Source organism: Hypomesus nipponensis, chromosome 19 (genome assembly GCF_054491055.1).
Source record: "Hypomesus nipponensis isolate SF chromosome 19, ASM5449105v1, whole genome shotgun sequence".
Taxonomy (NCBI): domain Eukaryota; kingdom Metazoa; phylum Chordata; class Actinopteri; order Osmeriformes; family Osmeridae; genus Hypomesus; species Hypomesus nipponensis.
The window spans coordinates 11,699,652-11,712,946 of record NC_140379.1 but is presented as its reverse complement, the minus strand read 5'-3'; the positions used below and the strand labels follow the sequence as shown (position 1 = coordinate 11,712,946).

Genomic DNA, 13,295 nt, shown 5'->3' with positions numbered 1-13,295 from the left:
GTGAGTGAGTGTGCGTGAGACTGAGTGTGTATGTGTGTGACTGAGTGGGAGGGTGAAACAGAGAGAAAGTGAGTGAGTGAGTAAGAACACTGTGCATGTCGGGCGTGTTTCTCACCAGCGCGGGCCAGCAGTGTGCGAGCGGCCAGGTCGAAGCGGTGTTTCCTGCTGACTGCAGAGCGGCCCCTGGGAGCAGGCCCACTGGAGGCCGACGCACTGTCCTGGTCCAGACCCTCAGGACTTCAAACACACAACATACACACTCAATGAACACCCTTTCCCCCTCCAAAAATGTACAGACCATTTCTTCAACAAAAAAAAAAAATGAAATGAAATGGTGTTCTACCTCTCGCTGAAGCCCTCCTCCATCTCAGCAGCGTCAGCGTTGGGGATTTCCCCTGGGGAGAGCAGGTAGGAGCTCCTGTCCAGGGACTTCCCTCCCCCTCCCCCTCCCCCTCCAGAGGCCCCGGGGCAGGAGGACGAGTCCGACCCTCCTCCTCCGGGGTGGGGATCCTCCTCCTCCTCGGTGCCCGGGTGTTCTATCATCCACATGGCCAGCACCGTGATGTTCTGGGCATCTGCCTCGCCACGGGCACCTGGGAAGTGGAATTCCACACTTACGTTTACTTACAATAGTAACGCCAATAACTGGTCAGTAAGAAGCCAGCTTGTGTCAGGATCAATGAGGTATACTACTGAGGGGACCTTAAAAGTGCAGGCTGTTGCATTGTTATTCCACGCTTCCTGTTGTTGCCATTGTTATTCCGTAACATACCTGTTATTCTATATTATGGCTAATAATGCACAAGGTTGTCTTTGTTCTGCTAACCTGTTGCCTCCAGGGCCTTGGTGATCTGGCGCAGGGAGAAGCCCATCTCCAGCAGGGGCACAGCGATAGCAGGAGGGGGAGGGGAGGTGGACAGTCTGCTGCTGGGGTCGGACAGGGCTGGAAGGACAAGGCAAGATGGTTACAACTAGATTAGCGCCACAAATGTATGTACAGTATACTTGCATGCCATTTTCAAGTTCACGTGGGATGAATAGCATGTTTGGGGTGAATGTATGTGTGTGTGTGGTGTAGTATGGAGGTGCACGGTGAGGTGGGTACGTACAGATACCTGTCCTGTTAGCCGGCCTGGAAGGCTGGGAGTCAGGGGAGGTAAGGCTCTGTCTGCGGCCCACCTCATCGCAGGGGGAGGTGGGGAGAGAGGACACCGGGGGGGTCTGAGCACGGCGAGTCGGTAGCAAGGTGGTGGTTGGGTAGCTGGAGAACATTTGCCTGTACCATAAACAAGTGGAATATGGTGATGTAACCTACCCTTTTTAACGTGGTTGAATAAGGACATTTATTATAAGTCATTTGGATATATCAATCAATCAAAGACTTTATTGTCGCATACACCAAATTGCTTCAGTGCAGCGAAATTCTTAGGACTTGGCCAGCAGACAGTACATACAAATAACACAGTAACATAGTAACATATACCAAAAATAACATTTTACACTATAACAAATAACACTATAACAAATAACATTAACAGGTAACAACAACACAAGAAGAGTAACAACAACACAAGACGAAACATGTAATTGCGTAGTGCATGCAGAGCCATTGTCAATGTGACCTTCCTCTACGGCGCACCTATGGTTCCTACCTATATACCTGTCTTTGCACATGTATGCAAGGAAAGAGTACATACGTGTTTAAACACACGTGGCGTGTGTGAATGTGTGTACGTGTGTGTGTCTGTCCACACCTGAGCAGGCTCAGGGGCATGACCCCGGGTGACTCGGAGGCGGGCACGGTCTCGGTGTCGGTGACTGGGGTGGTGGCGGTTGTGGTGTCCTCCAGGGAGGAGCTCATGAAGGAGGTGGTGCTGGAGGCCGAGGGGCTGGTGGTGACGGGCGTCTGGGCCAGCATCTCGCCGCCCTCCGTCTCCCCCTCACACTCTGGGTCGGATTTGACACCTGGGTATGGGCCAGTACAACAAGTCAGTTTGGGTCCAAACGCACATTTTGCCACCATTTCTAAATGTATTTGTTTTAAACCACAATTCAATAAACCACAGGGTATATTATACACTTTGCCAAGTATATTTCAGATGTATTGTGGAGTAAATACAACAGCAAAGACGACAGCCGCTTGGGTCATCTGATACAAGAGAAAAGATGAGAGGCCCGCCAGCCCCCCCTCCCCTCCAGGCTGAGTCTCACCAGGCTTGGCCGTGCTGGGCACCTCCAGCAGCCCGTTCACCACCAGCTTGTAGATCATGGCCTGTGCCCTCTCCAGGTCCACCAGGCCCAGCGCCCGCTTGATGGGCGAGCGCATCACGGCCCGCTTCACCATGTGGCGCATTAGAAACTGCAACGCCGCCCGCATCTCCACCTCTTCCTGGCACACCGGTGAAGGAGCGCTGGCCGCGCCGGTGCCACCTGCGTTGAGGTCGGCGTTGTGGCCGCTTGAAGCAGCTTCTGGGACGACCTTTTGAGAAGAAAATCACCCCTGATATATGAACTGACCATGATCAACATCAAGATGTTTGGGGTTATTAGCATCAAAACATACATAGGCAAACTTTAATGGTGTCATTTCGTTTGTCCCAATTCCCCTTCCACCCTCTTAGATCATAGATTGACACAGGTCCATAAATACTAAGGTGTCTGTGAATTGTGTTGTTTCTGTCAAATGACAACAAACACTGGATCGTGACTCGAAGGCGAGTCCTACCTTGGGGATGAGCAGCAGCTCAGCGTACTTGCTGCAGCTGAGCAGGGCGCTCAGGGCCTTCATGGCCCCCAGGTAGAGGTAGGACAGCTGCACGGCGTGGATCTCACTCTGGGTGGCGGCGCTCGACGAGGGCGACGGCTCGTGGCTACGTGTGCCGTGCTCATGGCCCCTCTTCCGGTTGCCCTCTGCCGGCGTCTGAGGGGCAGGGAACGCAGTGTCTGCACCAGCGCTGCCTCCTCCTCCTCCTCCTCCTCGCTCCCCTGCCTGCTGCTCCTGCTGCTGCTGGGAGTCCAGGGCATAAGAGGAGATCTCGCTCTCGGATTTCGAGTTCGGGGTGGCGTGCGCTTTGACCTCGTCCAGACTGTGCGACACACGGAGGTCGGAAGCAGTGGTCGTCACGGCGACGGCGGCATCCTTCTGCTCCGCTTTATGGTGCCCCTCCGCCTCGCCGGGCATCTTGTTGGCGGCGTCTTCGCCGGCAGCGGCGGGGGCCGAGTCGTGAGCGCCGGCGCCGCGGTGCTTCTTGTCGTGGCGCCTGGCGCCCAGCTTGGCGGCGTCCTCGTGGATGCTGGTCAGGTAGGTGAGGTCCAGCAGGAGGGAGGCGGTCAGTCCGCGGAAGCGCGCCACGTCGAAGGGGAGGGGCTCGCAGGGCTCCAGGTTGTACAGCGGCGTGTCACTAGGCGACCAAAAAGTTGGGAAGCTTTCAATCAAGATCAGAGTGAGAAAGAAACACAGGAGAAAACACAAAGTGAGGGAAAAGGACAGGAGGAGAGGAAAAGAGACCGTGCGTAGAGGACTGGTCGAGGGAGAGGTGGATAGGTGAGGATGTGGAAGTCATGTAAACCAAACTGATGAGCTACCAACGCTAGACGAATCATGAACGTCAGGGAACTAAAAAAGGGTTAAATGGCATCAGCATGTATCATGTACCATGAAGATGAGTATGGGTGATGGTAGGAAGATTGACAAAGGGTTGAGAAATAAGGCTAGAGCAAAGCAGTGCATTAAATCAACATTAGTCCAACAGATCACATTCAGCATCCTAACTCTCACTGCATTTTGATCAAACAGTCATATTTAGAACAATCCATGACATACAGATTAACCAACACTATGAGAAGGGGGAACAAATATGTCTGTTTTAAAAATTACAGCAGCCAAATGTAGGGCTTTGCACAACTAAGACAAATGTAAATTTGTCTGAAGTGTTACGGAAGTACCCAAAGGCATGATAAAATATTAGTTTGTCATAATACAAACTGCTTCTGCTTCTAAAGACAACTAGGCCCTTTCCAAAAATGGAAATGGTCAAAGACCATTGTTGATCATAGTTGTCATTTTCACTTCCACACTCCCTATAACCTAGTTCATCCCCATCCTCCCCTTCCATCTTCTCTGCTCTTTCAACTCTTGCCCCCCGAGTCCTCCTGTACCTGATGGTGATCTCAGCCTCGTCCCATTGGACCTTGGCCGACGTGCTCCCCTCCTTGACCACGCCCAGCAGCGTGGCGTGCCGTCCCGTTTGCTTGTGCACGCAGCGCCCGCCCACGCGCAGCCCGGCGTCGGCCCCACCGATCACGGCCAGCACCGGCCACACCTCCGTGCACAGCGTCCGCAGGTGCTGCTCCGAGAGCTCCCCCAGGCCGTGCTGCCGCCCGTGTCGCCCCCTCTCCTCCTCGCCCGGCCGGCCCGGCGCGTCCTGGGACGTGGTCTCCCTCTGCGTGGCGTCGTGCTCCTCGCGGCTCTGCACCGAGCGGCTCTTCTTTAACCTCTGACCCCCGCCGCCGCCGGCCGCCGCCGCCTCGCGGAAGCAGGGCTTGATCTTGTGCAGGCGCTCGGTCATGATCTTGTTGATGCGGTGGGTCCAGTGGTCGGAGCGGTGCAGGATGCGGATGAGCTGCGTGGTGGCCTCGGCCAGGACGGTGGCCACAGGGCTGCACACGGGGTCACCTGGGAGGAGGTCGCGGGGAGTGCCCCGCATCTGCATGTCACAGATCTTCACCTGTGGGGGGGGGAAGGGTGAGGAGATCATGGATAGTGAGACTTGGGGACAAGAGGAGGACGGGAGAGAAAACACTGCGTATAATGTCCCCACTGTTTTTGATGACCAAAAGGTTGTTGCAGTAACACAACTAACCACAGGGAGGCATCATCTTTTTGAAACAGCAGACGCATTGTGAAATGGATTGAACCAAAAGATAGACATGATTATTCACATCCACTTTTAAATTCAAATGCAAGATTGTCTGCATTCCTACTGAACACTTACTCACTCACAAACCCTATGCCCAGATGGTGCTCTTACCTTCTCTCCTGGGTTGCTGCTGTAGAACATGACACAGGGGTACAGCTCTGAGGCATCTACGTCTTCAAAAGCCAATTTCGGTTCCTGCAGAAAACACCAATCACAAGCTCCAGTACATCCATCAAAGACAATCATGATCAGACTTTGTGTGGGAGTTTGTGTGTGTGTGTGTGCGTGTGTGTGTGTGGGAGGACTAGGAACAGTCAAACCTTAACAACACATATGCGACAAATGAGCATTTTGTGTAGCCTTTCCCAGGTGCTTGAGAACGTAGACTATCAAAAATCCACATTTAACATGCAGCATGTGCTCCTGCTCTTTAGGTTTTGTGTGTGTGTGTGTGTGTGTGTATGTTGGCATTATCTGAAGCCATGAAACCCCCGCTGAAAGAGATAGATTGCTGGGAGGATTTAACAAGTGTGTCTCCAGAATAGCGGAGCTGGGGAGAGAGATTGATCTCTCCCTCTGACAGCAGGCTGTAATAACGGGGCTTTCAGCAACACCTGCCTGTGGCGCGAGATAAATACTGGAGGACAAGGGCTTCCGAATGATTATGGAAGGTTTCTACAGAGTGGACTTGGTCATAACAACTATCTTTGAGATGGATCAATACAAATGGATGAGAATGTTTTGTTGTTAACCTATTGTTTCTCAAAAGAAAACCCATGACTTTGAACAAGCAACTTGAACCACACTCAGCTGCAGTATTTGGCATTCTACTGTTGAGATCATGTCAATGCATGTGGAGCCTTTGTTAAAACACACAGAGAAAAGAAAACAATTTCCATCAAGGGAAGAATGTGTGACAGGCAAGCTGGGAGGTATAACAACAACACCACACCTTCCCATAGACACCAGGCCTGTGCTCCCCCCACCCTCCCCCCCCCCCTCACCTCTCCGTTCTTGCCAAAGGAGATGGTCCTGGCCTCCATGTCGAGGACGCAGGTGATGAAGTCTCCCTGGGTGAAGCTGCTGAGCGTGAGCGTCTGCTCTCCGTTGTGGTACAGGTTACCGCTGTAGGCGCGGTACAGCCACATGTCGGAGGTGGTGCGGTGGTTGAAGTCATGCACAGGCCAGCGGGACACGCCCACACACGTGCCCTCGTTGCCCCGGTTCTCTTTCACAATGTAAAACTGTATAGAGAGACATGGTCATTGTTATGACTTGATTTTTGTAAACTTATATTTTCATCCAATACATGCTTTGATTATGTTGATGGATGCCTTTTGCTGTCATTTCAGTATCAATCCAACAATCTCCCATGAGGACCGTGTTAGACCACCTCTTAAAGAGCAGGTACACAGTGGGAGACATCAGGTTTGATAAGCACACGAAGGTATCACCTGATACTCCCCTGACCCTCTTGGCAAATCATGGCTCTCTCTCACCAAGTTGTGAAAGGAGGCATTAGACAACAAGGGGAGCAGTTGCTCACATTATTCTAATTTGATGTAGCTTTGTGCACAACCTGACACAGCCCAATGGGTGAATCTGGCCTTCGCCCTTTTCTAATTTCCACCTTGTTGTGTACAGAACACTTACCCAGGCCTACTGGATCTGTGAAACGTGTGTGAACAAGGGATGACTCAATATTGTTTTGTTTTAAGAAACGCTTGTTAAAAGACAAGGGCCATTACTGTACACAGGAATATTTTGTTGATTGCAACTATTGTATGGCAGATCTTGATCTTCGGCCTCAGTAGAGCATCCCAGATGCAGTGTTGGTCACCATAGAAACCCCACAAGTTCAGTACCTTCCACTGGTAGCAGCCTGAGGAGATGCCAGTGGATGCCAGGCCGTAGCCCTTCCCCCCGCTGCCGTGGGTCAGACCCTGGCCGTTCTCCACCACGCAGCACTGGGCCTTCTCCGGGTCAAACGAGACCTCCTGGATAGGGAGGTTCTCATCCTCCTCCTCCACCTCTCCCTGTGGATCAGACCAGATGTCAATCACTCACCTAACCCACTGCATCAGAGTAACGGTGGAAGTGCCATCTGTGCCAGCCTGAGTGGGAAGAGCTTTCACATAAGGAGGACGTAGTTCCGAAAGATGAAACCCAGCCACCATGCGTCGAGACAGGCTTGGGGTACAAAACAGAGGTGCCCAAATGTCCCAGATCCTCACCTGTAGCTTCATCTCATGCTCTTTCTCTTTGATCTGAATGGTGTGCTTGGCCTGGGCGATGGGGGCCTCCCACATGCAGTCCGACAACAAGGAGAACAGGCGCTCGACCACCTGGAAACAAACGCACACACACACACACAAGCACACATACCATGAGTTGGATAACGATCCAGAAGTGAGCGTGTTTGTGTGTGTGCCTGTTCCACACCATCATACCTGGGTGATTTGGTCATCCTCTACGTTGGCCTCACAGGCGGGCAGGATGGCCTCCAGGACATGCAGGGCCAGCAGACGAGTTCTCAGGTTCCCCACCAGAGGAACTCCTGGAGACGAGACAACAACCCTATGTCAGAGGCCGTCACTTCTATGTTGAAGTAAGTGGCATTAGTTGTTGGCATGACCTGCCAGATAACGTCTCACATGAACGAGAGCGGATAAATACTGAACAAAAATCTATGGAAAACATGCAACAAATTAAACATAATATTTTAGCATATGAGACATGGGAAATGTTTTGGGCACATTTTATACACATAATATATTCGGTTGACTGTAGTCTGTCATTAAACCTTTATTGATCTCAAAGAGGAAATTGCACAATTACAGTAGCAGAGGTAACAACAAAAAAGAAAACACTGAAGTACATCTACAATACATAACAGGTCAAATGCAATGGATATTCAATTCTGCTGGTACCTGAACAGCATTTCTGGGCTGCAATGTTAAGCAGCACCTCTGTCCATTTGGGGGAGGCCATTTTACACTGGATGGCCTTGGAGGACACCACCCTCCTGAGGAAGACCAGGAAGTCTCCAAGGTGGAGCTCCGCCGTGTGCTGTTTGCGAAGGAGGGCTGGAAAATAACAAGAAACAAAAATATAAAATGTAGCTTACCAGTTTTATAATTTTTTCCCCTGAAAACATTAAGATCCTAATCCAGCCAACACTGACACAGAAATACATGCTCCAGGCTGTAAGCAGCCTGACGGTCGTCCTTTACCTCTGAAGTCTTTCTTCTCAGAGTCGGCTCCATCCTCTGACTTCTTGTCCTCCTCCTCGGCAGGGGAGAGCAGGCTGACGCCGGCTTGGGAAAGCAGGTTCTTCAGCTGGCTACACAGCAGGTCCAGCAGAGACTGCACCACCTTGGGACTCAGCTTGTCTGCATACGTGCTGAGGAAGAAAAGTGGGGGGGGTGTCAGTCTTTGAGTGTGTGTGTGTGTGTGTGTGTGTGTGTGTGTGTGTAAATGTTAATGTGTTTGGTAATGTGCATGGTAAGGAGGCAATCCTGTAGCATAAGTGCATCTTAGGAACCAAACATGTTGTGATTATCCTCGTCAATCATCCTTGTCGAACATTCAAATCATTCAATGTGTGTGTGTGTGGGGGGGGGGATATCGATTGTTTTGACTTCTTGCCTGTTGCTAGGGTAGCAACAGAGCCAGAAATCAATGAATGACCCCCCCCCCCCCCCCCCCAACAGCCCACGTTCTCGGCTCACCCAGTGCTGATGGCCAGGATCTGCAGCAGGCGTGTGGAGGCCACCTTGAGGGCGGTGCTGAGCTGGGAGACTCCGGGCTTCTGCAGCAGCTGGAGAGGCTGGCCCAGCATGGTCTCCGTGCCACACAGCTGGGACAGCACGTTGAGCAGGCCGCTGGAGATGGCCAGGGACACGTCCACCGGCTGGTAGCGCACGCTGAGGGCGAACACCGTGACCAGGAGGAGGCGCTGCTGGGCTTCTGGGAGGGGCAGCGCAGACCAAGGATAGCGTTAGACATTTCAAAGACAGCATCGACCGTTCATTCTCGAGGTGGATTTGAGGTGTTTCGATGACTTGGATACAACATTGGAAACTATAAAGTTATAGTCAAAAATCAGGAGGGCATTACAAGGTCGTCCATGTACATGTGCAAAGATAAGCACCTCTCATGTCTTTAAGCATTTTTTGAAAACAGCAATGAGCCCATTGTACCTATGTGATGCTTGTTGGCTTGCAGGGCTCTTTCAAGGGTGATGGACAGCTGCTGGTAGATCTTGTGCACAGCAGTCTGGATGTCCATCTGGAGACTTCTTTTAGCTGCCTTCACACAGTCCTGGATCAAAACACAATCAGAATGAGCTGTTACAGAATGCAATGAGTATTATTCAAAATATCACACACTATATCACACTAAGAAAATTGGACGATTGAGGAATGAGAGCTTTCATTTAAAACAAGTATTTGCTTAGTTTACTTTTCTGTATTGATTTCACTGATATACAACAACAACAAAAACCAGATTAGAGAACCGAATCATCCCAAAATGACCTCCATACCCATCCTGGACATTTATACCCTAGAGTGCCAACCCTTCCACCCTGGTTTGCCAGCCCTCTGAGGTACCTGATAGTGGTGGAGCTGGACGTTCTCTCCCTTCAGTCCCCCGGTTGCCACAGTGCCCAGGCCGAAGCAGCCCGCCAGGAACTGCAGCCTGACGGAGGTGAGAAGGGAGGAGGACTGGAAGGCGGCGCTGGGACGACCAGCCCCCGCCGTCTGACTGCTCTTCTCCTCCATGCCCGAGATCAGAACAACGATCTGGTGGAGCGCCTCCAGACGCAACTGGGGAAGCAAACAAACGCACGTTGTGAACAAATAAATAACGACATTAAAAGGAGAGAATACTCATGCGGAATCGAATTGTGTAGGAATTTCTGTGAATTCCATTAGTAAAAGCAGGGAAACATAATGGTGACGTTTTTAAATCTGGCTTGAAAAGGAGGTATCTGAACATTTCTCTTCAAAACTCTTTGAAGCTCCTGTCTCTTCCCGCTTCTCCTCCCGGGCTCCTACCTCGGCCCGGCTCTGCTGCTGCTCCATGGCCAGGATGGTGGCCTGAGGGCTGGTGGACATGCTCTCCTCTGGCTCCTTGAAGGCCGGCGCGTTGCCCACGTCGCCGCTCACAAAGCTGACAATGTTGTCGATGAGCGCGTGGACCCCGAGCGAGTGGCTTAAGTCCAGGTCCGACTCGTCGTAGGCAGAACTGTAGCGGCGCTGGCGGCTGTGCTTGGCGCGGAACCACGAGTCAGCCAGGGAGTCCGGCGAGGTATGGAGTAAGCCTGAGGAGGAGCGGAGGGAGGAGAGGATGGAAGAGAGGATGGAAGAGAGGAGGGAGGAGAGGATGGAGCAGAGGAGGGAGGAGAGGAGGGAGGAGAGCATGGAGGAGAGGATGGAGGAGAGGAGGGAGGAGAGCATGGAGGAAAGGATGGAGGAAAAGACAGAGGAGAGGAGGGAGGAGAGGATGGAGGAGAAGACAGAGGAGAGGAGGGAGGAGAGGATGGAGGAGGAGGGGTGAAGGGAAGACGGTGTGGAAGAAAGAAGGAGAGCAGACAGAAGAGGCCAGACAGCTTTTCAGATAGAATATCGGAAGGAGTTTTTAACTGGTGATTAAAATAATGTAATTCCTACTAATATGTAGGTCTATTGGCTAGTAAAAAGTACATGGTTTCTCAAATATTTTTTTTTAAGAGGTTTGCTAAGTACAATACTTTCTCATTCAGAGCCTCATTCTGTTTCTTCATGCCATGAGCTTTGGTCAGCCATGAAAACTACAGGATATCCTTAAATATATTTGATGTATATCTATGATGCGAGTATTTCTTTCCTTAGATCAAATGATGAGGAAGGAAGCTGTAAGGTGGACTGAAATGAAGAGCAGTTAAGGCATCCGGCACGTTCAGGATAACAAGGCTGACATTTCTGTATTGCTGTTGCTGGGTTGCTAATTGGCCAACTATTGAAACCTGTGGGGCGGCAAATCGATTTCATTTCAAAGCATAGCTGTGCAATAATGAACGCTGACATTCCAAACAGAAAATATATTAAGCCATTAAGATGCATGGATGTCTGTGCAAGGAGGATTCCTTAGGAATGAAAAGTCAAATTTGCCCACCCAAACAATTGCTGCTCAATTCCCTACTACGAGTTGGGATAACATTAGGTCAAATAATCCAAATTGCGATAAGTACTGTACAACTTGCTGCTGTTGGGGTATTTGATCAGCGCTTAATGTTTTATGAGTTCAAACACTTCTGGGACCTAATATGGCCGCTAGGCCATAGTTGAGTGAAGGAGATGAATTGAAGGAGGGATATTTCACAGGTGAGGATGTGAGCTGGCTCTAAGAAGACAGGAATAAACATGCCATCGTGTACTTGCTTGGAGCTCCTCTTGTTTTTAGGGCTCAATTGGCCCAAAAGGAGCAAATACACTTTATCCAGCACAGAAATCAGAAGACAGAGAGACAGATTTCAATCATGTTTTCAAATGTAGACGTCTATACAGAGTAACATCTATCCAAAAGGAATTTGTTTTGCCATTTTTTATGGTGTAGGTCATTTGGGATAAGTTATGAAGGATGTTTACCTCTCTTTTTATGAGAAAAGGCCAAGTCGAGGTCAACATTTCTTCTGCCGCTCTGAAAAGTAAACAAGAAGCCGTACCATATTAATAAACAACAAGCCGTACCATATTAATAACCACGACAAGGAACATTGGCATGAGTGTATGGTATGACTTTCATAAACCGAAAATCACAAAGTGCTGAGAGAGATTGGGAAGGAGGCAGAGTTCACACAGAGGACATGAGATATGAGATACGGTAGAGAGAGAGCCAGAGCGAGAGAGAAAGATAAGAAAAACGTCAAACATCTGATAGAAAGTGAGGACGGGAGAGATAAAGAAAATTACATAATGCGTGAAAAAGATCAAAGCAGGCAGAGAGACAGAAGGGAAAGTGTGTGTGTGTGTGTGTGCGCAAAGAGGATAGTATAAATAGAGACAGCGGAGAGACATCAAAAAAGTGAAAGATATCATGTTTGTTGTACTGCAGGACTCCAGCATCCTGAGGCGAGTGGTCCCTCACCAGAGCATAGCCCTCCTCGTCAGACTCAGGCTGGGAGAGGTCTGACTCGCTCCTGGACTTGATCAGTCTGTAGCTGGGACTGGTCTGGACAGAATGGCTCTCGGCGCTTAGGCTCTCACTCCTGCACGCACACACAAACACACCCATTCAGAATAGTTAGTGTCATGAACTCATACAAATAGCATTACACAGTTCAATTTTCTATGCAATTTCATTAGAACTGTCATCTTGTTTGCCATATGTACACAGTCATGCTTTATCATAGCAACACTAACTGGGTCGTGCGCTGGGTTGCAGCCAACAAGTTTAACACTCCTCATACCGGTACTGATGGCACACATCACACGACAGAGAGTGATAATGTGAGAGAAGTAACCACATTTGAACATTTAAACTTTATGGTTTTCTAAATGAGGTTGCAAAATGAGGCCAGTGTACAAGATAAAACTTGTTGAACTAGGTCAAACGCTGCTGGGGAACTCGGTTCCTTGGCATCAGCAAACCTTTTTTCCTTCCGTCGTTTTGGAAACATGATTGGGGGGAATCTTTCCAGTTCTCCCTGTGGCTAGAGGTTGCTAATGCATGTTGTGTTCTTAGTTGTACAGTACTAGTTTTACTGGTTATCACACCCGTAAAACAGGTGGTCTTTACCTGGTCATAAAGCCCACCCCCTCCTGCTGGACCCCCCCAGGTCCAGTGGTCAGGGGGCCTCCTTCCTCCTGGTTCTGCTTCCCCAGTTCCCCCAGCACAGGGCTGACCCCCAGCACCAGCAGAGCACAGCGGTGGATCACAGAGTTGCACGCCGCTGTGTACAGATCCTGGCCCTCTGGCAGCCCCGTGCTGTCCCTCCTCTCCTCCAGGGAAGGCGTGGCCTCTTCCTCTCCTCCTCCTCCGCTGCTCGCTCCACCTCCTCCGCTGCCGGCGCTCCGGGGGGTGGAGCTGAGGCCCAGGCCGGTGCTGCTGCTGGCCCGCTCCCTCTCACGGCTCCGCGCCGCCTCCCGCGCTGAGAGGAAACATTGAAAGATTTCTGTGTGCCGTGGTCGCGACACAGAGAAAGAGAGAGATGCATAGACAGACAAACACAGGGCACCCGAGTTAGAGGAAGCTGCAGACACAACGTGCGCCCAACTACCGGTAGTTAATTGATGAGAAATTCTCACATTTGGCCCAATCTGAAGCGAACAGCTAACAACATGTGCCCTGGTATAGCCTTTGCAGTTCTAAGGGCTGGTTTGTGTTTGTAGA

At 50.6% G+C, this 13,295-nt stretch overlaps 1 protein-coding gene across 5 annotated transcripts in view; it reads right to left on the bottom strand.

The window, feature by feature from the left end:
- Positions 1-13,295, bottom strand: part of herc1 (HECT and RLD domain containing E3 ubiquitin protein ligase family member 1) — a 46,738-nt gene that overhangs the window by 18,285 nt on the left and 15,158 nt on the right. For 4 of the 5 annotated variants that reach the window (XM_084682289.1, XM_084682287.1, XM_084682288.1 and 1 more), the window contains exons 23-44: positions 12,702-13,077; positions 12,051-12,171; positions 11,552-11,603; positions 9,980-10,245; positions 9,533-9,748; positions 9,122-9,242; positions 8,651-8,888; positions 8,153-8,322; positions 7,850-8,005; positions 7,370-7,476; positions 7,154-7,264; positions 6,785-6,955; positions 5,924-6,163; positions 5,031-5,114; positions 4,159-4,727; positions 2,726-3,425; positions 2,212-2,479; positions 1,755-1,965; positions 1,110-1,276; positions 827-943; positions 344-593; positions 116-237 (exon numbers count right to left, since the gene is read on the bottom strand). In XM_084682289.1, the coding sequence (XP_084538415.1) occupies positions 116-237; positions 344-593; positions 827-943; positions 1,110-1,276; positions 1,755-1,965; positions 2,212-2,479; positions 2,726-3,425; positions 4,159-4,727; positions 5,031-5,114; positions 5,924-6,163; positions 6,785-6,955; positions 7,154-7,264; positions 7,370-7,476; positions 7,850-8,005; positions 8,153-8,322; positions 8,651-8,888; positions 9,122-9,242; positions 9,533-9,748; positions 9,980-10,245; positions 11,552-11,603; positions 12,051-12,171; positions 12,702-13,077 (4,833 nt within the window). The remainder of the gene's footprint in view (positions 1-115; positions 238-343; positions 594-826; positions 944-1,109; positions 1,277-1,754; positions 1,966-2,211; positions 2,480-2,725; positions 3,426-4,158; positions 4,728-5,030; positions 5,115-5,923; positions 6,164-6,784; positions 6,956-7,153; positions 7,265-7,369; positions 7,477-7,849; positions 8,006-8,152; positions 8,323-8,650; positions 8,889-9,121; positions 9,243-9,532; positions 9,749-9,979; positions 10,246-11,551; positions 11,604-12,050; positions 12,172-12,701; positions 13,078-13,295) is intronic. The other variant, XM_084682291.1, reaches the window with a different exon arrangement.